General features: G+C 36.8%; 7 protein-coding genes across 14 annotated transcripts in view; 3 read left to right on the top strand and 4 right to left on the bottom strand.

Moving 5' to 3' along the window:
• The window catches only part of LOC122575336 (colorectal mutant cancer protein), a 58,972-nt gene extending 55,732 nt beyond the window's left edge, over positions 1–3,240 (top strand). For all 4 annotated transcript variants that reach the window (XM_043744122.1, XM_043744125.1, XM_043744123.1 and 1 more), the window contains 7 exons: positions 142–332; positions 723–989; positions 1,051–1,246; positions 1,318–1,509; positions 1,586–1,773; positions 1,844–1,946; positions 2,697–3,240. In XM_043744122.1, coding sequence (XP_043600057.1) covers positions 142–332; positions 723–989; positions 1,051–1,246; positions 1,318–1,509; positions 1,586–1,773; positions 1,844–1,946; positions 2,697–2,807 — 1,248 coding nt within the window. In that variant the 3' untranslated portion in view covers positions 2,808–3,240. The remainder of the gene's footprint in view (positions 1–141; positions 333–722; positions 990–1,050; positions 1,247–1,317; positions 1,510–1,585; positions 1,774–1,843; positions 1,947–2,696) is intronic.
• Positions 2,007–2,904, bottom strand: LOC122575338. 3 transcript variants are annotated; one of them, XR_006319406.1, is made up of 3 exons: positions 2,764–2,904; positions 2,206–2,605; positions 2,007–2,106 (listed from the first exon to the last, which is right to left on the bottom strand). XR_006319406.1 is itself a non-coding variant. In XM_043744130.1 (3 exons), exons 1-3 carry the CDS (start codon positions 2,800–2,802, stop codon positions 2,258–2,260), a joined length of 300 nt encoding a protein of 99 aa, XP_043600065.1. In that variant the 5' UTR covers positions 2,803–2,904; the 3' UTR covers positions 2,007–2,257. The 3 variants fall into 3 exon arrangements, 2 of the variants coding, with proteins under 2 accessions (XP_043600065.1, XP_043600063.1); XM_043744130.1 differs by having other exon boundaries at positions 2,007–2,427; positions 2,515–2,605; XM_043744128.1 differs by having other exon boundaries at positions 2,007–2,605.
• On the bottom strand, positions 3,207–4,143 carry LOC122575339. Of its 2 annotated transcripts, none has more exons than XM_043744132.1 (2): positions 4,007–4,143; positions 3,207–3,608 (listed from the first exon to the last, which is right to left on the bottom strand). In XM_043744132.1, exon 2 carries the CDS (start codon positions 3,594–3,596, stop codon positions 3,423–3,425), a length of 174 nt encoding a protein of 57 aa, XP_043600067.1. In that variant the 5' UTR covers positions 3,597–3,608; positions 4,007–4,143; the 3' UTR covers positions 3,207–3,422. The 2 variants fall into 2 exon arrangements, with proteins under 2 accessions (XP_043600067.1, XP_043600066.1); XM_043744131.1 differs by lacking the exon at positions 4,007–4,143 and adding an exon at positions 3,690–3,831.
• Positions 3,385–5,082, bottom strand: LOC122575337 (pre-mRNA-splicing factor SPF27). Of its 2 annotated transcripts, none has more exons than XM_043744127.1 (4): positions 4,937–5,082; positions 4,537–4,802; positions 4,007–4,412; positions 3,385–3,608 (listed from the first exon to the last, which is right to left on the bottom strand). In XM_043744127.1, the coding sequence occupies exons 1-3, from the start codon at positions 5,009–5,011 to the stop codon at positions 4,010–4,012; spliced, it is 744 nt and encodes a 247-aa protein (XP_043600062.1). In that variant the 5' UTR covers positions 5,012–5,082; the 3' UTR covers positions 3,385–3,608; positions 4,007–4,009. The 2 variants fall into 2 exon arrangements, with proteins under 2 accessions (XP_043600062.1, XP_043600061.1); XM_043744126.1 differs by lacking the exon at positions 3,385–3,608 and adding an exon at positions 3,781–3,922.
• Positions 5,083–5,358: 276 nt separating this feature from the next.
• Positions 5,359–8,175, top strand: LOC122575773 (60S ribosomal protein L4). The gene is made up of 8 exons (XM_043745163.1): positions 5,359–5,489; positions 5,948–6,125; positions 6,210–6,455; positions 6,654–6,778; positions 7,003–7,101; positions 7,184–7,455; positions 7,645–7,804; positions 7,879–8,175. Exons 1-8 carry the CDS (start codon positions 5,487–5,489, stop codon positions 8,098–8,100), a joined length of 1,305 nt encoding a protein of 434 aa, XP_043601098.1. The 5' UTR covers positions 5,359–5,486; the 3' UTR covers positions 8,101–8,175.
• A 750-nt stretch (positions 8,176–8,925) lies between these two features.
• On the bottom strand, positions 8,926–9,733 carry LOC122575781. The gene is made up of 2 exons (XM_043745176.1): positions 9,509–9,733; positions 8,926–9,216 (listed from the first exon to the last, which is right to left on the bottom strand). The coding sequence occupies exons 1-2, from the start codon at positions 9,731–9,733 to the stop codon at positions 8,926–8,928; spliced, it is 516 nt and encodes a 171-aa protein (XP_043601111.1).
• Positions 9,734–10,693: 960 nt separating this feature from the next.
• LOC122575771 (neuronal acetylcholine receptor subunit alpha-10-like) lies at positions 10,694–26,648 on the top strand. The gene is given in 10 exon segments (XM_043745161.1): positions 10,694–10,787; positions 10,790–10,954; positions 17,803–17,939; positions 19,342–19,496; positions 20,436–20,619; positions 23,434–23,650; positions 24,537–24,671; positions 25,449–25,627; positions 26,161–26,290; positions 26,365–26,648. Coding segments are annotated over 10 exon segments (1,644 nt in total). The 3' UTR covers positions 26,613–26,648.
• Positions 26,649–26,696: the final 48 nt, after the last annotated feature.

The raw sequence follows: 26,696 nt of genomic DNA, 5'->3' as shown, positions 1-26,696 counted from the left end.
TTAGCAGGAAATGGATTGACCCATCAAAATTCGTCATCTAAAATACGCGATAAAAATTGACAGAAACTGTTTGCAAGATTTATAGAAAAATAACGAATTTGCTTCTGTTTCCATTTAATAACTTTTTGGTAATTTAAATAGGTATGTTCCACGATGGTGGCTGAACATCTGGTCTCGGACCTTTTGGAGCACTCGAATCTTCAGGAATTGAATGGATCGGAGAAACAGTTCGAAGTGGAGACGGAAAGGTTAAATAGCAGGTTGGAACACGCGCGAGCAAATAACGCTGTCCTTGCGTTGACTTTGCACGAGAGTAAGGCGCAATGTGACAGGTATTTTTGTGTTCCAATTGTGAAATACGAAATATCGTTAGTAACGTGGTGAAACCGTAAACTGAAACATTAAGTAGGATCAGCTATTAACTTAGCTGTAATTAGGGCTAAACGCCAGATACCTATGTGTCAATTGTCGTTTAAAATTATAATCGTATTTGTGTTTTTATCATAATGATAAAACAAAATGAAACCTAGATAACAATTTTACTTATTAAATATTATAATATGTATCTTACTTTGTATATTTAATACGTTTTGCACCTTACATGCATTCTGCACATTTTTGCACTGTAGATATTTTGAATACTGATTGATTTCACAACTTCGCCATGTGCCATTTACTATACAAGTATGTAAAAAATATGTATAAGTGTTTCTCTATTCCAGATTGAGTCTCCTAGTTGGAAAGTACGAGTCGAATGCAACCGCGTTGCGATTAGCACTCTCCTATAGTGATCGCGCGATAGAAGCTTACGACGTCCTGGTAGCGTTACTAGAAAGCGAGATCGCTCTGTCGACAGAAAGGAACAGCATCACGATCGATAACAGAAGAGCGGCTGAACACGTAGCCTATCATGTGTTGAATAAATTGGAGAACGAATGTATGAATACTCTAAACGCGCCGTGGGAAGATAGTATAGTTTTATCAGACGAGTGAGTACATTGCCAAATCTCGATGAGCTTGTAATTTTTCTTAATAATCTGGTATCTTCAGGTCTGAGGTGGCTTGGTCCGTGGAAGACGAGCAGAGACTCAGAAGGCACATTAGTAGACTCAAAGGAGAACGAGCCATGGTCAGATCGACTGTAGTGGAGTTAGAAAGTGTTCACGCTGAACCATTGAATTCGAAGAATACAATTTCCCTCGCCGAAGCCCGGAAATTAGATTTAGAAACAGCTGTACTTATGCAGGTCCGTCCGAGGCGACGATTAGCTTCGAATTCTTGGAAGTTCCAAAAATAAATGTAGTCAATTTCGTGTAGGAATTGATGGCTATGAGAGAGGACAAGGCGGAACTACGGGCACGAGTCTTCCTACTGGAAAAGGAACGAGCTACCATAGAATTGAAATTAAACGCACGTGATACGCAAATCGCAGCTCAGCATGCTGCTATCGAACATCTTCAGGGTCAGCTCAGCGATACAGAGGCCATGCTGGCTATGGCTACGAATAAAGTAAGTACATAATGGCTATTTAAAACAAAAATCTCTTTCTTGAGTTAATGATGTATACGATATAAATTATGTATAGGATCGAGGTTTAAGCGATAACGAGAGCGAAGGCATAGAATCTGAGTTGATAGAGGCACTGGGTCGAGAAGCTAGGCTAAAGGAACGTCTACAGGAATTAGTATCCACTTTAGACAAAGTTAATAAAAACTCTGAACTGAGGCATCAACAGTCTGCTGAGCTTGTCAACGATTTGAAAAGAGCTAATGGGTAATTGAATTACGTATAACGGTAGATTCACAATCGATCGAGAAATCTTATTTTTTAACTTTGTTTTTAGAGCTCTGGTACAAACTTTAGAGAAGTCTAAGAAAAAATATCAATCTAGATTAAAAAAGCTGGAGCAACAAATGTTGGGCATGGTGGAGAGACATGCTGCTCAGGTATGAACAAGCATAAATGTGGTGTGTGATATGAAGGAAGTTAAGAAGAACTGCTAGATATCGTGTTATAATACATCTGTAAAACAATTTATTACACTTTGTACATGTTTTTGCATAAATTACATTCTTTGCATCTTCGTAATATTAGTCTTCAGAAGACCTATGAAAGTATAATGCATTATTAAAAGCTTCATCGCTGTGAAAGTGAGATATTGACGTTAAATGTTATATTCAAAAATTTGCTATTGCAAATGCTCACATGTTCCATCTTCGTTCATTAATTTGTTACTACTGTTTGCTACGATATGCATTTATCTATTCACTTGTGCATTCATTTCTGCTAATCTTCGTTCAACTGCTTCTTCTATTCTTCTTTTTTTATATGTTCTATAGAAGTTAACCTCTCCGACATGCCAGTGTATCATAACGAACTCTAACAAACCACCCATTAAAAACATTATGGGTAAAAGTCGAAATTCCCCTAAAAATTTTCCAGGCATTTTATTTAAAGCTCTCCTTATCGTTCTCTTTATGTTGAATTTTCGTAAGATCGGCATTTTTACAGTACATCGCACGCTGCCGCTTCTGCCATATGACTGTCGCCATCTTGTACTTTCAGTATCGAGCTGTCTGATTCTGCGCAGTTGCATTTTATCACCCTAATCAAAATTAGTGATGTAACATGTAACTAAACTACTTAGTTACAACTTTCAATTTTTTTCTTTTTTTACACGTATGATTAATTTATAGGTAAAATCTCTAAAACAACGGATAGCATTGCTAGAGGAGGAATCTACAGGATATAAAACAAATTTACCACTCCAATCACAGAGTTCTGGCGCCAGCGAGACATCATTATGACAATTTAGTGATTAATCGAAATCGATCAATACGGGCTCTACGAGTGTTTTTAAACTATCCTTCCCTTCGTTATAAAACGATCGATACGGAGATAAAAATTCACGTATTTTTCTACACGAATAGTTGCCCAAGAATAATGCTTGATTATTCGCTTTTGTAATTATATATAAAAGAAAACAAGTACGAGTTAGTAGCTATCCTAACAGATGAAATTACAAGCTAGGCTTACACAAAAATGCGCTGCTGACACATCAATGCAAGCAAACTATTTAAGAAAGTCCTCCAAGTATACTGTGAATTATAAATAATTGTTACATGATACTATATGTCATTTATAGACGATGATATTCATCTTGTAAATATGTATATTTCAAGCATTAAAGAAAAGCGTGATATGTGTAAACTATGATGAAATAAATTGTGCTTTATTAAATCTCGTATTGTGATTAAAATTTGAGTGTAACTTCAAGTTGCTGATTCATTTTTTAGTTTTCGTTATTATTCCTTCCCTATCAATTTAACCCCACTTCTTACAAAAGATCTTATTGTTTAATAGATTATTAAAACAATTGAAAAATTAATAGCAGTAACCGAATCAATATATTTAATTACATATTATTTATGATCTTGTAGTTCTGATAGTCTTTTCTGAAATGCCTCTTCTATCAAATCATCTAAATCGTCAAGGGGCCTGTATATAAGATGCACAGCTTGCGAGCCAGACGCAGTCGTAAGAAATGCTAATGAAATGAAGGAAATAAATCGAGACCATGACATTCCATACGGCATTGTACGAACTATCTGTAAAGAGAAAATATAATTAGAATCTCTTAAATATTTACAGTATTTTATCTTTTTCGTATATTACACCGCAATATTAACCTCTTTCACACCACTTCGACGATATTTCAATACCAATAACGAAAGATTAATATTTTTAATAAATTAGCTTCTGCAGCACTTATTAATTGTTTATATTAACTTACTAGCCTAGGTTAATGTATTTATCCAGCAATAATTTATAAAATAATACCTTACGATATCCCTTACGATATCGTATATAACTTTATATAATATAACCTATTTCGGAAATGACAAATAGGATCGATAGTTTCCTGTCAATTTTAAATATAATTAATGTATTTAAATAATATCGCCATAATAAAATACAAAACATAATTAGTCACAATTTTATATACATTTTAAGGTTCTTGATTTTGTTGTTCTTGCTGATCCATTTTTGTTGCCATAACCTCAGTTGCGCTTTTCTCTGGAATGTCAGGTTCTTCCTCGCCCGGCACATCATTGATTTCTACACCCTCACCCTTATTCATCATAGATTTCTGTATTTCTTCTTCTAAGTGAACACACGCTTGTTCAATCTCATAATTTTTTGACACTAGTCCTACCCATTGTGCTTCTAATGCCCTTAACTTTTCTCCACCTTGAGTTTGCATAGATTTTCTTTGCCAATTAACCTCTTGAATTCTTTTCCTCAATGCTTGTAGCTGTTTCTGGGCTTGACTCACTAGTTGTACTAATACTTCCAAATAAGATTTCCATGCTTCGCATCCATATTCCATCATTAACTCAAGATTACAGATTCTACATTATTATTAAACATCACAATAATATATCAATTTAACATTATATCCTCATTACAATCTCGTAATTACTTAAATATTAAACAAAAATATAAAAAAAATATAATAGTAATTATAGTATTTACCTGGTAGCCTGATGTTCCAATTGTGCACTGCTATTTTTTACACTTTCATTCCACGCTGCAAGATCATTCATTTTACCTGGTGGAGGTGGAGGTAACTCATAGCGCTTCATACTGAGTACTTCCATAGGTAAACGGTTTTGCATTCGCTCAAATTCATGTTTCATCACCTCTGTCTCAAAAGCAGTAATATTTAACGATGGCAAATGTTCTAAATAGTTTTTTGTCGGTCTATAACGACGAGTTTCTTCTTCAACCATGGCCAAAGCCTAAAATATTTAATAACTACGTATGAATTCGCAATTTATTTAATATGCTCATATAAACAATATAACCTCAAAATCAATTTAATAATTATTTATAACAAAAGAATTATTATAAATAACAGAAAACTATTACTTACTGCTTCTCTAACTCCAGGTTCATCGTATCCTTGGTCAATATATGGTAATGCATCAACTATAACTTCTCCCGCCATTTAAAGAAATTGCACAAATAAACACTTTTGAATGACAATGTACAATTGTAATTCTCTGACAAAGTTTAAATTTTGTATGACGTACTTCCGACTAAGCAAACTTCACTTAAGAACGTATATGTACCAATCACAATTCAACGTTTCCCGTCATACTGTAATACTATTGATAGATGACTATGGAAACACAAATAATAAAATATAATTTCTACTATAAAAAATTCTATTAAATGGAAATATTACAAATAAAAAAATAAATTCTTTGTTATACGAGTATGTTAAACTTGTTATATATAGATATTTAGATAAAATAATGTAGACTATTGTAAACATGACTTAAGAATTGTTGAATTCTGAGCATGCGCCAGTTTTGATACGTAATTTCCGCTCGCGTCCTTCTTCCTTTTTGGCCAGGCAAGGCTCACAAGCTGCCTGGTTAGTTTGTCTGATGCGTGGAAAGTTATAAAAAGAACGCGAAATGGTAAGAAATCCTGCATTTTATTTGGAATTCATTAAAGGTTAATATTTTATATAATTTTATTGTTATATTTTGCAATAATTCCTAAGAATTTGGTTTTGAATTAAAGCTTGTACACAGTCCATAGTTGACCACGTGTAATGATTTGTGGCGTACAAACTTGCATAGCTTGGTTTTGATATATGTTTAAATGTAACTTGTGACTCTATATATTTTCTTTTGCAATATTCTATTCAGTAGAATAAAGCAGTTTTACTACATATAGATATGTTTACATCGTATATACGTGATTCCCATCTTTTAGTCCGCCATGTGCCGTCAATAGAAATCGTTTATAATTCTATCGGAACATGAAATTTTTTACATTACTTTTCTCTTTTTTTTTTCAGAATTAATCTTAAGTTTATCGATAATTGTGCGTAGATTTGTATCTCATTCTGACTTTTGTTTTTATTTTGTAGTCGTTATCAACGGCGCGGCCGCTTGTTACGGTATACACCGATAAAAATGAATTGTCAGGCGATACGATTTCCCTGCCGGCTGTGTTTAAAGCACCTATTCGGCCTGATATCGTGAATTTTGTTCACCAGCAAGTCTCTAAGAATAGTAGACAGCCATACTGTGTATCAAAGGAAGCTGGTGAGTATACACTGTTTTATGCTCGCTTTTTTTATCTTTTGAAGAACTAATTTGCAATTATTAAATGTAGGTTTGTTTTGTTAGGTCATCAAACCTCTGCTGAGTCATGGGGTACTGGACGTGCTGTAGCACGTATACCTCGTGTACGTGGTGGTGGTACTCACCGCTCTGGCCAGGGTGCTTTTGGTAACATGTGTAGAGGTGGACGCATGTTTGCTCCAACAAAGCCATGGAGACGCTGGCATCGTCGAATTAATGTTAACCAGAAAAGATACGCTCTTGTTTCTGCTATTGCTGCATCTGGTGTCCCAGCCCTTGTACAATCTAAGGGTAAATAGCATTCTCCGAGATAAAGTAATAAATCCTACTTTATATGCAATATTTTAATGATGAATAAGCTTTGGTCCGTGTTGCTGAAATGATGTTGATTATTTTAATAGCTTTATACTGATTTATGTAAATGTTCCAATATATGTAGTTTGCTTTGAAAAGGATAATGTATATATACTATCTCTTTTTTATGTTTAGGTCATATGATTCAAGAAGTTCCAGAATTTCCATTAGTAGTATCCAACAAAATTCAGGAATATAACAAGACTAAACAAGCTGTTATCTTCCTGAGACGTATCAAGGCATGGAATGATATTCAAAAAGTAAGTATACTTTCAAAATTTGTATCTTTGCACCGTAGAATGTCCGCATCTTCATTAAAACAATTTTAATTTAGGTGCCCCTATCAGGTGCTAAATAAATACGGTTATTATAGGCGTTCTAGACTAGCTGAATTAATTGCTAGGATGGGGTGTTTTTAATCGAACAGATTCAATTAAAATATATTAATTTAGAAGAAACTAATATACTTTCGTTTTATTAATAGGTTTACAAGTCTCAACGTTTCCGTGCTGGCAAAGGTAAAATGCGTAACCGCAGACGCATTCAACGACGTGGACCTCTGATTGTATATGGTCAAGATCAGGTATACAAATAACTAAAAAATGATAGTTAATTATTTTTTCAAGATTAAAATGCTAATATTCGTCTTCATCATATATTTTTAGGGTATTCGTAAGGCATTCCGTAACATTCCTGGTGTTGATCTTATGAATATTAACAAAATGAACTTGCTTAAATTGGCACCTGGTGGCCACGTTGGACGTTTTGTAATCTGGACAAAATCTGCCTTTGAGAAGTTAGATGCTCTTTACGGAACTTGGCGCAAAGAATCCCAACTTAAGGCCGATTATAACTTACCCTATCCGAAAATGGCGAACACGGATTTGTCGAGACTCTTGAAATCGCAAGAAATTCGTAAAGTTCTGAGGGCACCAAGGTATGTAGATTTACGTCTTATTATACATTTTCAACGAATACATATCTTATTCATGATGAATTTTATGGTCCGTGTTGTTGATTGACAGTGATTATAATTTTTAACCATTTCTGACGTTTAGTGTTTATAAATATTTTATAATTATGTCACTTGCGATGTATTTGCTCAAGATAAATCTTGAACTTGTAGGAAGAAGGTGGTCCGTAGTGTCAAGAAATTGAACCCATTGACAAACACGCGTGCTATGTTACGTCTTAATCCATATGCAGCTGTTCTGAAACGTGCAGCAATTTTGACAGCAAAGAAACGTCAGCAAGAGAGAGATCTTGCTCTAGCAGAGAAGCGTGGAGTAAGTTTAATGTTAAATTGTATAATATTCGTTTAATGCATACAGATTCTAACGAAAATATTTCACATTTACAGGTCAAGCTGCCAAAGACTACACCTGCCGTAAAGAGTAAATTACTCCGGGAGAGACGCGCGAAACAACTTCTCAAGGCGAGGGAAGAGGCAGATAACAAGCCCTTGCTCGTTGGATCATCTCGTGTTGCCGAGTCGAAACCTAGGAAGATTTCAAAGCGAATTCAAAGGGCCATTGCAAAAACTCACCCCGAAAAGAAAGACACACTTTTTAAAGAGAAATAAATTTTTATCAACGTTTGTTGTTGACCCATGAACTTCATTTGCTTTGAATAAAATATGGGAAAACAGCTACAGGAAGATCAGCTTTGTAATTGATGTAACTATATTTCCCACCTTTGACGCAGTTTTATTTAAGTAAAAGCATACAAGTAATATGATATTATAAAACATTATACACGATATTATTATGTATGTTTCTTTTTAACAGGAGCTCGCATAAAAATCGTGTTGTTACATATTTCGATCGATACTTCCTTCGCATTTGCTTCAGGCGGTATTAGGAAGTTTATATTCCTAACATTCGATAGTTCTTCTGAACTATGCAATTTTATGTTTAACATATTCTCAGTCGCCAAAGTAGCTGTTCCTATTTTTAATCCTTCCGTCTTCATTTCTGCCTGTAAATACGCAACGCCATATTAACCAATTCCTTCGGATGAACTATTTAATTTAAAATTGATGTACAGCATAATATTCTTTATGATCAATGACATAAAAATTTGGAATTTTCTCAAAGGTAAAGCTCATTTTACGTCCATTCATCATCATTTCAAAATTCATATAATCATTTTGCTTTAAGGTGACTGCGTTTTCTTGATAATGATGCGTTAGTTTATCCATAATAATCATCCAAACTTATATAACAAAAAAAAGTAACGAAATTTGCGATTTGATCCAAATCATTTTTACAGATCAATTCGATGAAGTTGATAAGAATCTTGACATCGTGCGCTCGTCTTTTATCTTATCGAACTTGTCACTTTGATTGCTAATAGCTTCATAAGGGAAAGCTAAAATATTAGAATCTGCTTCTCAATCTTGCTCAATCTATTTGCTCGGTTTTATCGCGGGAGGAGCCGTGAGAATGAGCATCCCGTTTACGTTGTCCACAACGGCTCGAACTTTCGCGTTGTCGATACCTTCCGGTATTAGTAAATTCTCACAATGCTTCATCATTCTCTTGATTAAGTTGCCAAAAATTGATCTTTCGCTGATATCTGGTAACTGTTTTGTTAATTGCTCTTCCAAAGGCTTGATCATGTTTATACGGAGATTGTTCCCTTTTACGGTTATTTTAATAGAAGACAGATCTACCTCTGGTCCCAATAGTATTTTCGTCTATATCATATGATATGTTATGATAATGATAAATAAACGCATCGTTGATTTAATTTCATTAATCCATTAAAGAACCCGTAGTAGAATGATACATAAAGTTATATCATTGGAAAATGTAAATAATTCACACATTTATTAATATGTGTAAATATTTTCCACGATCTACCAATCCACCAATTTATCAAAAAAATATAAATAAAATTTTATGTTAAATGGTACTTGATGGATCGATATCAGTTATGTTAAAAATGTATTATTGATTTAATTTAATTTTAATCTTAATTATTTAAACCTCGTAGACGCTGTCTGGCCGAATACCACTGGACACGATTTGCGTTACATAGTTGGTTTCCACTGATTTCACGGAAACCTCGGTCGGTTCTTGCTTAGTTTTACTTCCGGGAGTATTCAACATTTTGAGGATTTTGGGACCTTTTGAGGAACACTTGGGATAGCGTCCAGTATCGACTAGTACATCTCCGTCACACTTCGAACATTGATTTCTCTTTATATCCATCTTTCAGACACTAAGAGGACACCTTGTCATCGCATCAAACTCTCGCTTACGAAAGACAGCTCGAGCGACGCGTCGAAAGAGTGCAACAAGAAATTTTCCACGATATCGTTGCAACAATCAAATTCACAGATTAAAATGCGATATGTCCTGAAACGATAGGTTTACTTGTCAATTTGGAAAGCGTGCCAAAGTGACATGTGAGGATCAGTGGATAACAAAAGAGCGTGGACATCTTCTCGTTTTAAATTGCCAGGTTCCAACAATATTCTTTCCTCAAACTATCATCTACAGAATATCTATAGAATATAGTAGAAAAGAAAGGTATTTTAATTTTCAATATATTAATCCTACTGCGGTCCTCGAATTTTTATATCCCAATGTAACCATTTTTGCTTCAATCGTTATTCATTTTTGTCCTAATAAGTAAAAGGATCGTTAACGTTTTAAGAAGAACTTTAACGTACAGTACTGAACAAAGGCGGGCAATAATTTGTTTATTCTATTCATCTAATATTGAATAATAACAAAACGTTTTATTGCTTCCTTCGATTTTGTTAATATCTAAACTAAAACAAAAAAGATGTATTAGGGATGAAGTTTCGCCCGTGATAGAATAAATGTGATTGTTTTGTAATAATATCTTGTAACAGTTAAAGAGTTTGTTAACTATAAAGATACATGATTATCTTCAAAATTCCAAAGAACGCAGTAAGGTTAATATAAACTTGAAGAAAAATTTCATTTTATTCCAATTCTTGCAACAATACCACAGAACTAATCTCGAGCTTGAATTGGTCATAGATAACGAGGAAGAGAATGTCCGTGCAATTTGGAGCAACGAAAGCTCCGCTTAATTTCATCATAGCGGTTAATTGCGGTCTACTAATCGAAGGAAATTTGTAATCGACGGAAGTGGAGCTGCTCTTTGGAGGATCGACCGCGAACGCATGAAACACCAGAATGGTTTCAACCTTGTACAAGCCGTCAGTTTGTTTAACATTCGTGTCTGCATTGTTTGAAACGCCTGCGCGAATTTCCTTGGGAATGGACGTGGCGGTGGTAGGGGTAGCGCGGGATTCAGGGTCGAAATTGCACGGTGGTTGAAAAGCATCGGACATCAGTCGAGGACAGGCGGTCTCGCGTTTAAGTGGTCTATCAATTCCATGTCGCCTTTGGTCCTGTTCTTTCATTACGGAGTTCTGGCCATCATTTTCGGGAACGGTAAGTCGTTCCTCTTTTCTTTCTTTCTGTACATTCGGTTCTCACGTTTGTTTTCTTTTGAAATTTCACGAGAATTCTAACTAAATCTAAACTAAATCTAACTAAAATTTCACCTGGATCTTATTCGTTTGTTGACTTAATCGAGTTCTGAAAGAAAAAAAGAAAGAAGGAATTGCATTATTATGAATTAAATGTTCGTGTGTCTTTGAGTATTTAACGTAGATGTCTCTTAGTTTCGTCGAGTGTTTCTAAAAGTTTTAAAGGAGACACAAAGGAATTGAGTTATTGTTAATCAAACGTTGATACAGCCTTTTCGAATGGCACCATCTACTTTGTGTAGATATCGTTTTCGTAGAACTTTCTTCAAAGTTGAACTTTCTCTTCTTAAGTTTCGAACATCTGTGTTGTATACGATAAAAAAAAGATCGATTCTTCTTATTACTTCTTTATAATCTTCTCAATTTTTTTCTCAATCAAACATGAAAATAGATTACCAGAGAATAACCAGAGAATAAATAAGAGAAATAAGATTATCTTAGAGAGAACAAATAGATCCGAATGGAAAGTCCATAATCTCGTTTGCATACGAGATTCAATCTCGATGCGTAGTTAACGTCGAAAGGAAAACACCGATTAAGGACATCGGCCTTGTGATTAAGGCCAATTCCTTCTATCTGTACCGATAACCGAATTGCCTCCGCCTATCAGATTTCCCGAGTGCAAATTTTCCAAGCGTCGATCGATTTATAAACGAGTTCCTGCTTTCGAAAATTTTCCCGCTCGCCTCTAAACGGGGCTCGCCAAAATGTTTATCGTCGCTCGAATTCGATTTCACCGGCCAATTTCCATCTTCTCGGCCGTGTCTTGCCTCGTCTTTCGGACTCGTTCGATCACTCTGGAATTTTTTCTATCTCGTCTTGTTGCGAATACACGGTATTCTATCTACGGAAAATAGACTCGAGTTCGTGAATATTTCATTGGATGCTCGAGACAGCTGCGCCAAACTTTGGATACCGAAGCATTCCCTCGAAAAGTATTCTATTCGCTACGTAGATTTTTCTTTCGTGACGTAGGGAAACTTAGGGGAAACGCAATGTCGCTATTCAGTTCGAGATGTTTGTTTTGTTATCGCGTGGGACGAGCGAAGCGTTTTCTCGTTAGGATGCAAATAACAAATGGTCTCGTAATTTCCTGCGAGTTGCAGATATCTGGAGGAACGCTTTGACTTCTTTTCGCAAAAATAAACGATCTGGAGCTGTCCTACGTTCAACCACCGAGGAATTCTAAGGCCAATGGTGTCGTTTAGTACCACAAGTGCCCCTGGTATAGATATAGTTTATGTGGGTATCACGAGTTGTTCGTCGTTGTCTGATAGCGAACAATATACTCGAGGTATTCTTGATATTATGGCGGTAAACCAAAGCATCGGATTAAGGCACATCGTCGAAAGGGCGAATGCAAAACTCTGTGTACGATGCAAATGTGTTGGCGGGTTAACATAACTTTTATGTGCGAAACCACGGTCGGAATAAATCTACGATTTGCATACGTGTAGCTTGCGCCACGGGGCGAAGACGACCCATTAAACGCACAAAGAAGTGTAAGAACGGCGAGCACTCATTGAAACCGCGGCCGAGTTTGCCTTTGGACGTTCCAGAACAAGCTTAGCTAAGTTGCCAGACAATCTTTAAGCGTTCGGTAATGCTAAGCCGAACTTCGTTATCAAAAGTTTGCGTTAGCCATCCGTGTAAACGCTTGTAATCGTTCCGTCTCCGCCGTTGCTAATTCCTAATCGGAACATCGAGATTTGCATATCGCCACCCCCCGGAAATCCGACTCCTTCGTTACGTTCCCACCAAGCAAATCGATCTGTTTGTTTACCACGCTATCTCTATTAGTTGCGACTGGAAGTAAAACCGAAACGACGGGAAGTACGTATCAAGGATCAAGGTAATTGCTCGCTAACGATTCCGCGGTATTTGCACTTTCCGATTTTACTTCCTTAGGAGAAGTTGACACGAATTTTTGATAACGCGAGAGCTGAGAAAGTTTTGTCTTGCGGAAAGGGAAATAAGATGGTCTCTACGGTGAGGCTGTTTCGAGTTTTCGTACGTACCTTAGGATATTTGTACGCAGCATACTTACTGGTTTGTTTACTTGTTTACAGGATAAATCCTTCGGTATAAACAAATCCTCCAGTATAAAAAGATATAACGGCGAAGACAATGCTGTATACAAATATATGTATATGAAAGGTGAGATGATTAGGGACAGATAGAGATACGTAATGTAAGTACTGGGAGTGGAAAAAATAATGGAAACTCCCCTTATATGATATATATACATAATATATAGGAGGTGTATCCATTACTTTGTCCAATCCCTGTATTAAGGTGCTTATGGGAGACAAAATTGAGGTCTTCAACGAATCATCGAATTACTTCAAGAATGATTATTTTACTTATAGGTTATATAGATTCAATATTAGAATATTTATTACATGCACTTGCTCTTTACTTTTCTAGAAATATTTCAAATTGCACTGTCTAAGTTTCAATATTCGAAACGATCATAAATTTTAACTCCCCGCTGATACAATCGTGCAATATCGTTTCCACTTACGGTACAAGAAAATAAAATATTTTTCCATCGAAATTTCCCTACGGTAAAAGCAAGGAAGAGGAAACGCCGATAGAAATTATATTCGTTCGGGAGATATCTCGAAGGATCTTCGACGTCGTTGCTCGGGTATTTTGTTAAAAGCGCGAAGGATTTTTCTCATTTTGTAGTCGTAGACTCTTTCGAGGACTCTCGTCGCCCTCGTCTCGTTCGTATGAAAGAATCGCGGCTCGCATGCTACGCGAGAATGAAGAGCGTGTCGCGCATTTTCCGGCATCGATCGTGTATCGATGCTCGATTCCGAGTTTTTCCACCGGCGTATCCTGGATTGCACGGTAATTCGCGGACACTCGACGGTATCAAATTGAATCCTCGAGCGTCCGGCTTTATCGGGAAACCTTCTTTCAATATTCCCTTTGCTCTTCTTCTCCTCCTCTCTTCCCTCGTTTCGTATCGCTGCTTTAAATACGAATACAAGCGTACTCCAGTCCCTTTATTTCTTATATAAACTTTTATTATTGGCACAAGTATCGTTACGATTCAATCAACCTCTTAAACGTTCAGCAAACATCACGAAATCTATCCAAAATATATGTTAGGTATCAATCACAACGTATATATTCTGAAACTATCATATGTTATCATATACTTTGTACTTTCTTCTCATTATACTTGCACAACACGTTTTCATCAATTTACTAAGCAAAGTGACTTACCTAATGTTAGCTAATATTTGGACACCACGGTATTTAAGTATATAGTGTTATCGAATGAACTATATTTTAATATATTAAAGTACGTATTTTATGGTTAATAGAAACATAAACTTTATTTATTTAATCAACTTAGTTTTGTGCTTGACAAGTGAAGACGAAGTAATGGCGAAGTTTGACATGCAAAACTATTTGGACAATGAGTAAATTATATTAATTTCGTGTAAAATATACACATATATGTAACGTCGAATGTATGATACATATAAATAGAATGTATAGTAAATAAATATATATATTTATATATGAAATATATTTCATATATATTGCATATGTAAAGTGTAACTTACTCATTACGCAAATAGCGATGTTCAATTTCGCTGAAACCCTATATCCATTAACACTAACATTGGCAGGCCCGGTTAAATGACCGGTTTCAAAATTTAATTTAAAAGCGTGCATTTATTGTTATTTCTTTCGTTCATCCAACTTTATGTAAATTTTTATATCAACCAAAAGATGAGAAAATGATTAATCAGACAACGTAAGAATTTACATAAAGTTAGACGAAGAAGAGAAATAACAATGAATGTACAGCTTCAAATTAAATTTTGAAACCTGGGCCCGATAAGGATAGTGTTAAATAAATAAACTTTGTGTCTCCTGTTATCTCTGCAATGCCATAGTGGTCAAATATTAACGCAGATCGCTCTATTGTGCTGAAACGCACTTGAGCTGATATATATAAAAAGAAAAAAGAAATTTTTAAATTAAAGGCGCACAAACGAATCGAGTAGAATCAAGTAAAAATCATCAAAGTGCATCAAACAGAAATTTTTTAGCGAATTACCACGTAGAAAATGAAATATATTGTAGGGTATGTAGAAGGAAAAAAGAGTGCTCGGTTCGCACAGCAAGTCGAATTTTCCGGGCTTGGAAAAATTCGCGCGCTGATTGTTCCGAATGCGCGGATTTACCACCGCACCGTCGGAGACCAACGTGATGCTGAATAGAATTTTCGTTGTGAAGGAAAAAGCGGATTCTCGCCAGCCTTTTTCCCTCTTCTTCCTAAATGTCGTCTTTAAATGTTGAAAAGCGTGTTCGAGAGCACTCGATGTTCTTTTGCGACACGACGCTTCGATACGCTCAATTTCTCTTGGAAATTACGAATATTCGCAAAATGTGTAAAAAGCGAAGGCCGTCTATCTTGCACAACCCAATTAAATATTACTAATGAGAGTTACCCGTATCGGAAAACCTTATAATTAGATTGCGGATTTTCATGGATTTATATACGTGGGAAATTCAAAAAGTACAGAGATATTACTATATTTTAATTATAATTATATTTATAATTGCAATTACTGTACCATTATTAAATATACTATACAATATATATATATATATAGAATACATATAATACGCAAGAATATAATAATGTGAAGTATCCAAAGTACTTGTTATAATATCTTATGGAATAAACGAAATTTCTGTTTTTCAGGTTTCATTTCTCCGATCGCGATCATGAAAATAGACATCTTCATAAAAATCCGCGCTCTATTTGTAACACCAACAAGTTTGACGATGGAACAAGCGAAATATTACAAGAAAATTTCCATTACGTAAAAAATCTATGTAACTTATAACTTGTAACTTATCAGTTTAATAATGCTATTAGTTGGTAAATTAGTTGTGCAAGGTTCATGCCAGGAGTGTAAAAAGAACAAGAGAGTTCGTAAAATAAACACGGACAAAGGTCATTTTCGTTACGCGCGCTTCAATTATAGCGCAGGCAAAACTTGGCCACGTTAAAATTAGATCCCTTTACTTTTCACTCGATCAACTCTGTAATGAACTTGTGTCTTTTAATGAGCTAATAAGATGTACGATTTAAGAGGCAAAGAAATCCATAGGAAAAACTATCGGAGAGAGATTTTTCTAATGAATAGATTTTTTGGCAAATACAATAGTCTGTTGAAAACGATCGTAAGGTGGACCGTTAAATGATTCTGGAAAGAGAAACGCCTCCACATCGCGGGGAGGCTATACCGCGATATGTGACGTCCATTTAACGATCGGAAATAAGAGGGTTGGGGAGGAAATTCCCTGAACCGTGTGTTACTCGCGTGACCTTACACCTCTCAAAGACTCGGACAGCTACTCTTGTCCAAGAGTTCTCGATTGGAATCGAGAATTTGCGGAGAGAGCGAAACGTTAAAGCTCAAACTTTTTAATGTTACGCGGGAGGAAGAGGATACTGTAATTTTAACCTGTTAACCAACTCGTTTGTTAAAAATTTTCTCGTCCTTTTCTCCTTTCGTTAAAGTAGAGAAGTTCATTAGAAGATTTCTTTCATAATGGGTGATGAAGCTACAAAATCTTTTTAAGTCCCGACTAACGTTATGACAATAGATTTTTAATTATTCAAAAAATGGGAGAATCTAATTTCAAGATAAAAAAAAAAAGAGAATTTTGTCTGTGGGACGACGATGTATTTGAGTAATTTTTTCATTTTCTGTAAGAGACACAAAACATGACTTGTTACCTTTTTCCCCTCCATGTTCTTCAAATATAAATACGATATAATTTATTTGTAGCAAAATTAACAGCGCGACTCATTGGAGAATAGCAGATCTATAAATAAAATGATTGGTTATATCCATTAGATTAGGAACTCGAGTGACGAATTAACTCGTCTTTCTCAGATTTAGCAAATCTTTGGAAGATCGTAGAAGATTTGCAGGATTATATTCCTCGTTAATTAAACTGACGACTATTAGCGAATTCTGTTTGGTTAGTATACTATTGTCTTCAGCGAGACATCTCTTATCTAATTGAGTTTTGAAGGCAACGCCTGCTGAGCTTCGAGAAAAGATGAAATGAACGGTAGATTAGCTACCTTAGCTGATCTACGAGAAGGCTTCCCGCGTTTCAAGACACAATGGCCACTTTGATGAAACGAACGCTTCCACCTACGGATGGGAAACGCTATAATGGACATCCTTGATGTAAAGAAAGGAATTCGATTCGTGATTAGAAAAGAGATGGAGTTTGTGAAATGATACTCGCCATGAACTCCAATTACAATATAAACTGTTCATCCGAAGACAAAATCGGCTAAATGTTCCCCTATCTTTCGATTGTTCGACAAGGTATAATTTACAACAAAATTTAATAATTTAATTTGTGATTTACAGTGAAATTACAATTTGTTCTTTCATCGATAATCCATTAACTATATTTGCCTGAAACAAGTTCACGAGTGGAACTGGCATTAAAGAATTTTGTTTGAAGTATATTTTATATATTTGCAATAACGACTGCTTCCAAATACTTAGGAATGGCGGTAGCGTGTATTAAACCAGAAAGAAACAAGAGTAACGAAAACGAATTCATAGAAAATCTATGACGATAAAGAAAATCCATTACTGGGAGGACGGTGTGATGTATATTACGATATACGAAATTTAATTCCCATGAATATTGGACGGATTCCGTGTATGCTTGGTTTTACAGGTTTTGGGGATGAACACGAATACAGACTGACAAAGTATTTGCTCGATGGGTACGACGCCGGTGTACGACCAGCTAAAAATTTCTCCCAACCCCTGTCGGTTGTCTTTGGCCTCTCTCTTCATCACATAATCGACGTGGTGAGTACCGATCTAACACGTTGAAGAGATTTTCTTGAAATATTAACGCGTTAACACAGATCCAATGTCGAGGACTGTTCAATGTGACCAAAAAAAAATTTTTTTTTTTTGTTGATACGTTGAGCGACCAGATCATCGTCTGGAGTCATCCGCACTGAGCGCCTGAATAAAACTGTTTTCGATCGAAGGATTGCTACATTAAAAAATTGGGAATCGCAGCAGGGTTAGAAGCGTGATTAATTGTCGTCATCAATGTGACTTTTGCACAGTACCATATTTATTCTCGATGATAAATTTCCAGAACTCGATATAAAAGTGATTTTTCAAACGACACGCTGTTCCACGAGCTTTCTCTTCGAGGTAGTCAATTTTTCCAATTTCTCAAGAAATTCAATGTTCTCGGGCTTAACGAGAATTTTCGACCGCGACATCTCGAGCATGCCAAACGCGAAGAAAATTCGTACTCTGGTTCTGATGGCGGCGGAAATATTATGCAGTCGCGTGAAAACCGAGATAATCTGGAAATCGTAAAAACGTGTACAAAGCGGGCAATTGCCGAGCGACTCGTGCATGGACGTTGCTTGTTCCTTCGACATGTTGAAAAGTGGGAAATTCAGGTCGGGCTGAAACCCGTATTAACTTCGACTTCGGCAGGAGTATCGGCATTCCGGCGGTGCGCGGCCATTTAGACCGGGAAATACAGTGACTCGCACAAATTGATCAAATATTTCGAATATTCAAATCAATAACGAGGCTCAGCGACCTTTTCCTTTTATCTGCACCAGATAGCAGAAATCCATGAAAAATCGTACAAAAATCATATATCGTATTTGTTTCCATGATTAATTAAAATAAAAAAAAAAGAATTGATGGACATTTGTCAGTTACTTTTCAGTTACATCGAAGCGTTTCTCGATAGAAATTTATTCGTCACGGATCAGAAACGGGGCACAAAAGAGATTTTACTTCACCGTTAATTTTAGACGAGACTAATCTCAACTTCTTTGTTATTATTGCAAAAATATTCATATATTGAAACGAGGTTTGATTATGAGTCTTTGTACGAATTTATAATCATTATCATGCATATATTTCTTTCCGTATTCGTAATGACGATGCCGCAGACTTCGAATTCGAGGAAGAAGCTTGGAAATCTCGTGGGAGATAGTCAAGGCTGGGCAGTCGGAAATACCCAAGACAAATTACTCCAAGTACGCGCTAGAACTGGATGGAAACTTTCAAAGATTTGTCTCTCTTACATCTAGCGAAAGACATCTTTCACCCGCCGTATCTCTTTGACTAGCTAGCAACAGATTCTTTCTCTTCTCATATGACGACGAATTTTACTTTTACATCGTTACATGGTTACCTCTTCTTTTTCTTTCGGCGATTTTTGTCACAGGACGAGAAGAACCAGATACTGACGACCAACTGTTGGTTGACGCAAACCTGGACGGACCATCACCTGAAATGGAACGCCTCGGAATTCGCTGGAATTCAAGTGATCCGCGTTCCTTACAACCGTGTCTGGAGACCGGACACGATTCTGTACAACAAGTAAGCGATTTCTCTCGCAGAATGTCATGTAAGATACAGTTCATTTTTGCAATAGTTACGATGGTACTAGATTTAAGAAAATTATGAATGTTGGTATTTCGGTGGCAAACGAACACGTGTACGATACACAGATATCTACAAAAATATTTGTACATCCTACAAGGAGGCCATTGCTGCTAAGAATTTGTTTAATATTCTTCTTCTCGCTATTTATTCTTTCACGTAGATCGTACGATTTTGAGTTGCATCGTAGAATCGAAGTTCGAAGAAATTTAAGCATCTACGACACTATGATAAAGTCTAATCTTCTTTTGTATCATGAACATATCTTTTTGAGTCTTTGATTTGTATAACGAGTTTCTAGAAAGTATTCATCATTTTAATACGTGCTTCATATCTTAACAAGACATGGAAACATCACAATTAATGTATATGTTGCTCTATGTACGTTTCTCAATAATGTTGCGTTCACATAATTTCTATATCTTATATATGGTACTCTTGCGTTTGTTTTTTCCCTTTTTCACTAAATCGTGTTTTTCTATCGTTATCCTTCTCTCCTTTAAATTTCATACTAGAGACGAGTATCCTTAAAAGTTCAAAAGACCCGTTAAATTAGATTATTTGATTTATTAGATTAAAATGAAATGAACTTTTGCCATTGACTGCATTTATCTAACCGTAAACCGTTGTCATATATAGGAACAAAGAATCAGAAATAGCAGGAAGAATCAATGACTTGCTATTATGTGAGCTCTAGTTATCAATATTGTTTATCTCCCAATAAGTTTGAATAAATGGGCTCCTACCGGTACAATTTTCTCTGGCCAGTCAAGCGTTATATTACAAAATAGAAGTTTTGGTATTGATTGGTAGCAGCAGGGGCGCGCTGATTTCTTCCATCCGTCACTAGCCTATATCCTTTGGTTTTGTTTATAGCGCCGATCCACAATACAGCTCGGCAGTCATCAATACGAACGTGATAGTCAGCCACACAGGGCAAGTGGTGTGGTTAAGCCATGGAATATTTCGCAGCAGCTGCGACATCAACGTAGAGTTCTTCCCTTTCGACGAGCAACGATGCGTCCTGAAATGGGCCTCCTGGACGTACGATGGATACCAAGTAAGATGAAATCTCTATAGCTCCCCTCGTTTATTTCTTCATCCACCTGGAAATCCCTCTGCTTCTGTATTACTTTATAATATTAAACTTTTGCCTTTCACGGAAGCTTGAAAGAAACGAAGGAATTTCAGGCGATGGTTGGCCAAAAATTAGAGACGGCGATATTGAAGGCATTGGGCAGTCTCGAGGCCGCGAATTCAGCCGATAGAAGGCGGAATGCAGTTTTCCACGCAATTAACTCGAACAAAAGCTGCGCGGGGCTATGAGCGCGTGCTGACACCCACGAGCAACCAACACGTTCGTCCTCGTATATTTTATTCAAATCTTCATCGATTCTAAAATTACCCTACTGTAATTCTCCACACTTTTTCCTTACTTTGTACAGATTCTTCTTTTTTCTTTTAGCGGGAACGAAACACGTGTCACGGCCAGGCTTGTACGTTTTTTGATCATTTTCGAATGTTCTCTGATCGAGATTCTTTCTTTTTCTACGCGTTTATTCACGTACATTGTATTCAAGTCTTGTAAAGCTTCTCTACTGTGATCTCCATGCTTTTTTCTTACTCTGTATGAATTCTTCCCTTTAAACGGGAGTGAAACACGTGTCGCGGACACGCTAATTATTCAATCACTTTAGTATGTTCTATGATCGGGATTTTTGTTTCTTTGAACATATTTATCCTTGTACATTGCATTCGAATCTTTGTCGATTCTGAAATTGCTCTATTGTACTCTTCGAGATCATTTCCCTGTTTTAATGAGGATGAAACACTTGTCACTGATGTGGTAGTCAATTTTTCATCGCTTCGCACTTCTCTGCAATTGAAGACTCTTCTTCCTTAAAACACTTTTATATGTAAATTCACACGTAAAATGTGTACACCTGGTGGAACATTTAAGAAATACCGGTCAGGGATTTAATCCGACAACGTGTGCGATCTGCATCGGCCAGATTCTCGACTGTATTGCCCTCAATTTCACGCAGTTCCTCTCTTGGGACGGTATGCAGATGAGAAAGTGATATATCGTCCGGAGGACCATCCGTTGGACGATAAAAATATCCACACTGTGTTAGAGAGGTGGCGCAGGCAATCAGTTTGACCGAAACCTTGACACTTGACATTGATGTCCAACATATCTGTTCTAAAAATCTTTCGTGATTATCAATCTGAGGGAGCCACGTTTCAGGTTTTCCTCTTTAAAAAAAAAGTATCAGATTTAATTTGCCGTATCATCTGATCCCTTTTCCCTTTATACGCGTCTCGTCCTAAAGATCTGAATATTTTGTGGCTTCCTACCGGATTAAAAGCTCGACGTAACTGCAAAGACGTTAATCGAGCTTGCATATAGACGAGCTACTGCTGAAAAGTAGGAGGAAGAGATTGAAAAAAAAGGTAAGGGAGGAAGTAAAAGGGGAGAACGAAGAGAAGAGTAGGGAACGAATGAGAGATAAGGATAAGATGGGATTAAAAGAGAAAGAAATTGAAAGAAAAAGGAGGAAAAGGGAAGAACGAAAGGGGGTGGAAAGGAAAGAATAGAAAGAAGAGGACGAAGACAAAAGGGCAAGAAGGTGAACAGAAGAAGAAGAAGAAGAAAGCAAAGAAGAGACGGGAAGAGAAAAGAATAAAATGGCGAAGAGAAGGAAAGAAATGAGAATGCATAGACCTATATTCTTCAAACATTTTTCTGGTTTATTTGTAGGAAAATGGCGGAACAAAGACAACGTTGGGAAATTTGACAGATTTTCCAACACGATCAGAATAGATTCGATCTTTTCAAAAGTCCAGAGGCGCTTAACAGCGACAAATCGAAAATGCCGGTTCGGGATGTCGCAAAAATGGCTCGGGCAAATCGAACAGCTTAATCCCAAATGCGAGAAGAATTCAATGCGAGCCGTTTCTCCGTATCGGCGAACCTCGACGCCCGAACTCATCCTTTCACAGAGTTTTCCCATTTCCTACCCGTCCCCTCACCCCCGTCATTGAATACATTTTGCGTGTCGCTACGTTTTTGCAATCTAAAACGCTGGAAATACGTTCCTTCTTAGGCCTTTTTCCCATTATCCAGAGAAAACCATTTAAATTGGTCATCAACCTGTTAACTGAAACGTCTCCTAATCGAAAACTATTATCCTGTAACGACACACTCGTTATATCATTATGCAATAATGCCAATGATAGTATCGAAAATGCTGTTGTGAATTTTCACCTGTGACAGTCTTTAAAGGGTTAAAAGTTAACGAAGACAAATCGGTTTTTGTTAAGTCGATTTAATTCTTACCTTTAACATTCTGTTGAAGCATTAATTGACAATGTTCGACTGTTTAACCCTCAAACGCCTCGTACAATTTCTCTTTCTATCCGAAGCTTTCTATCAGAAGCACAGTGAACAGGAATAAAGAGAAAGGTAGAAAAAATTTGATCCTTTAGCTTTGAAATTTCTCTTTTGCAAATATATAGTTCCACTTCGCGATAGAACCATGCCCATCGCGTCGAATATAATTTCACCGCGTCGCGTCGGTTCGTTTTTGCCTTATCCAGCACCTGTCTACCGATTGTCCGCTCGAAATATACTGACACGTAATCGCAGAAGCTCCGTTCTGTTCCGTTGGATTTAATTCGAGTTGACGCTTTAACGCTTCTAATCTAGCTTCTAGGATCTATTCCCACCCTCGAGGGAGATAATTGTTCGTTGCCAAGATGCCAAGAGTAAAATACAGTTTCTTGCGCTTGTGCATGGTGTGTGCACTTGGATCGTGTTGTTGTTGTTGTTGTTGTTGTTGGAGAACTAAAACGTAGAATGTTGTTTATGCAGCTGGAGCTGGAGAGGCAAAGCGAAGAGGGAGACGTGAGCAATTACCAAGCAAACGGTGAATTCGACCTGCTTGAGTTCTCCGCGAGAAAAAACACCGAATACTACTCCTGCTGTCTGGAACCGTATCCAGATATTACTTACGAGATACGACTGCGACGACGACCGACATTTTACGTCTTCAACTTGATCCTTCCGTGCATACTCATCAACAGCGTCGGTGAGCATCCTTCATCTGCTTTATGTTTCACGTTTCATCCTACGATTGTTAAGATTAATTAACACTGCAACTGTCGAAATCATTACAATCCTCTTTTTCTTCCAACTACATGGTAAGAACGTATGTAAAATTTACTATTGGATGTTTAAAGGAACAAAAATTGGCAACGGCATCTACAGCTATGTGGAGTATCATTCGTAAGATCGAATGAGTTTATTGAGAAGTTGATTTTGATTGGCTTTGATTGGAAACTTGAACGTCTACTTAATATATTGTATAATATAATTAATAATATATTGTATTATATGATATAGAGGATTTTGAAAATTCATTAGCACTGTAACGAGACGCGACTGTGTTTTAGTTGTTTACAGGTATGTAATAAAAACTGATTGTTCTAGTGACAATCTCTTTGAGAGGATGAGAGTAATTTGCAATATCACGACGATACATATTATTCAGGCAGAATGCAGCACCTATCCGTAAGAGGGTCAAGCGTCCTTATCGAATCTGGAGAGGAAATTTCATTAAAACGCTCGAATCGTAAAGCCACCGTACGATAGGTTGACGCTCCAAGTCACAATTTTTTTAATCTATGGAAAAATTATTCTTTCCCATGGCAAAGGTATTTGAATCTTTGTAAGGAAACGAACACGATTACAGCCGATTAACAATGGATCTCGAGTCGTCCACTACTCGATGGGAGAAATTTATGCGGGACCTTTCCTCGACCCTCTTTTTTTTTTTATTTCCTCCCTTGACAATGGTGGAAAAAGTTTGGCGCTCGTAGTGATCTTAAGAATGGCCTCTGTTCGATATTCTATGACGAAAAATACCACTGGCGGAGCTCGAACTTCTTTTTTAATTCCGTTTTCCGCTTGTCCAGCCCTGTTGGTATTCTACGTGCCGTCTGAATCGGGGGAAAAGGTCACCCTCGGGATTTCGGCGCTTCTCTCCATGACAGTCTTCCTAATGACTATTCGCGAGACACTGCCGCCCACGGAGAAAACACCGTTGATAAGTGAGTGCCTTTTAATGAACGATAATTATCTTGGGATAAATGGAAACGAAGCTGTTGAGCATAGATCGTTTAACCCTGCTGCATCCTTTCCGTCATTTTCGAGCCAATTGTATTTTTCTATCATTAAAATATAATCCACGCTTTAATTTTATATCGAACATCTTCTTGAAATATTACAAATATCTTTTCTTCGGTAATATAAAAGGCGATGATGAAAGAAAATTGGAATATAAAAATTCGAGGATCGAAGCAGGGTTAAATTTGTCTCGAGCAAATGTGTTTGAAATGAAAATAAAGAATTATTATTTGAAATAACGGATACACGTATGTGTTTAATAACGACGATACCAAAGGCTGACATTTTTGTGATTTGATTTCGTTACAGGACATTATTTTTCTAAATGCCGTAGAAAAAGTAACTTTCAATTTTCATATTTTCACCCTGCCTGATACTCAGCCCGTCTCCATAGGATTTGCGTAAACATTGGGCAATGATATCAACATTGTCAGTGTAACCGAGTTTGATTGAAAACTCCCAGGCGTCCTCTTTGAAAGTCCTGCGGTGCCAATGCGAAACGCAATAGGATCACGTTTACCCCGTTGCAAAAGCATAGTATGAAAGAGTCGGCTACGTACAACGCGTAACTCCGTAATTGCAAGCTTGTTGGATAATTAATTTATACAGAAACACGTGACGCTCCATGAAGCGACAACTAGTTTGGTTTAATGGTTAATTTATTATATCCACTCAATCATTAATCATATTATCATGTTCAGGTCTTTATTACGGAGTCAGCATATGCCTGGTATCCTTCGCTTCGGGATTAGCGGTAGTTACCTTGAATCTTCATCATCGTGGCGTTCAAGGTACCAGAGTGCCTGGTATCGTTCGATCGTTGGTCTTGGATAAGCTCGCCAGGATAGTGTTTCTTAATTTCCAGGAGGAAAAGAGATCGGTAAGATGTACTCGTAGTGAAAATACTTAGATATTGCTTTTCTTCGACGTTTTTGTCAATGATATGATAAAGTAGAACGTGGTTTATCTGAGTGAGGGTTGGGCACGATAAATAAAATAATAAATAAATTTATATGAAGGTAATGTTATTTGCTAAACAATTTTAAAAAAATTCTAAAAACCTATTTGAGGAATAAATTATTTCTAAATAATTTACTCGCCAAATATTTCATTAATACAATACAATGTACAGGATAACAGAGAGAAGAAAATTGTTATCATATTTGGCCGAGAAATCACGCATATTATGTAATACTGATTTTTTCATATTTTCTTTCAATTTCTTTCAATCTTCTGACGATAGAAGAATACGATTCGGTTAGAAATGGCCCAAAGGATACAGTGTGTATATGTACAGGGAAAATCACAACTAGTAGAAAGAATCAAAAAACCCCTACTATATGAACTTTATGTAGTTGATCTTCATCCTTCGATGGATTCAGATAAAATTCTCCTGTACACAATTTGCATCAGGACCCTGTCGAGCCTCCCAGAAGAAAAAACAATTGTCCATTGCACTGCAAATCGGAACTGGCCCAGTCGCAATCGTCGCCCAAGTTCGTAACCAGAAGAGAGGAAAGTAACAGCAGCAGTCCCAGTTTAGGTGAATCTTATTTGTAAAGATATATCGAATTCTGTCAGTTTAATCTCTATAACTTAAAAAGAAATCTGATGCAGATCTTGGTAAAGAGAGCCTTGAGGCGCAATGGTTGCGTGTGCTGGGAAGAGTGCACGCGACGATCGACAGGAATGAGAAGCGTCTGGCGGAACAAGACCGACGCGAACGAATGGAATTAGATTGGAAACAAGTCGCATTAGTCAGTGATCGAGCGTTACTTTGCGTTTTCTTCTTGACGACGGTCGTCAGCACCACCGTTATCCTCTGTGGCTCTCCACCAGCCACGAATATCGCCAAGGAGGGATAGATTCGAGAAGAACGCTGATAGGAAAATTGTATTAACCGGGCAGCGGATTCGACTAACTTTGTTTCGAGTAAGATCGATGGATTA

Source organism: Bombus pyrosoma, linkage group LG15, assembly GCF_014825855.1.
Source record: "Bombus pyrosoma isolate SC7728 linkage group LG15, ASM1482585v1, whole genome shotgun sequence".
NCBI lineage: Eukaryota > Metazoa > Arthropoda > Insecta > Hymenoptera > Apidae > Bombus > Bombus pyrosoma.
Note: the sequence above shows the minus strand (reverse complement) of the source record. Positions and strands in the feature narration are given on the sequence as shown.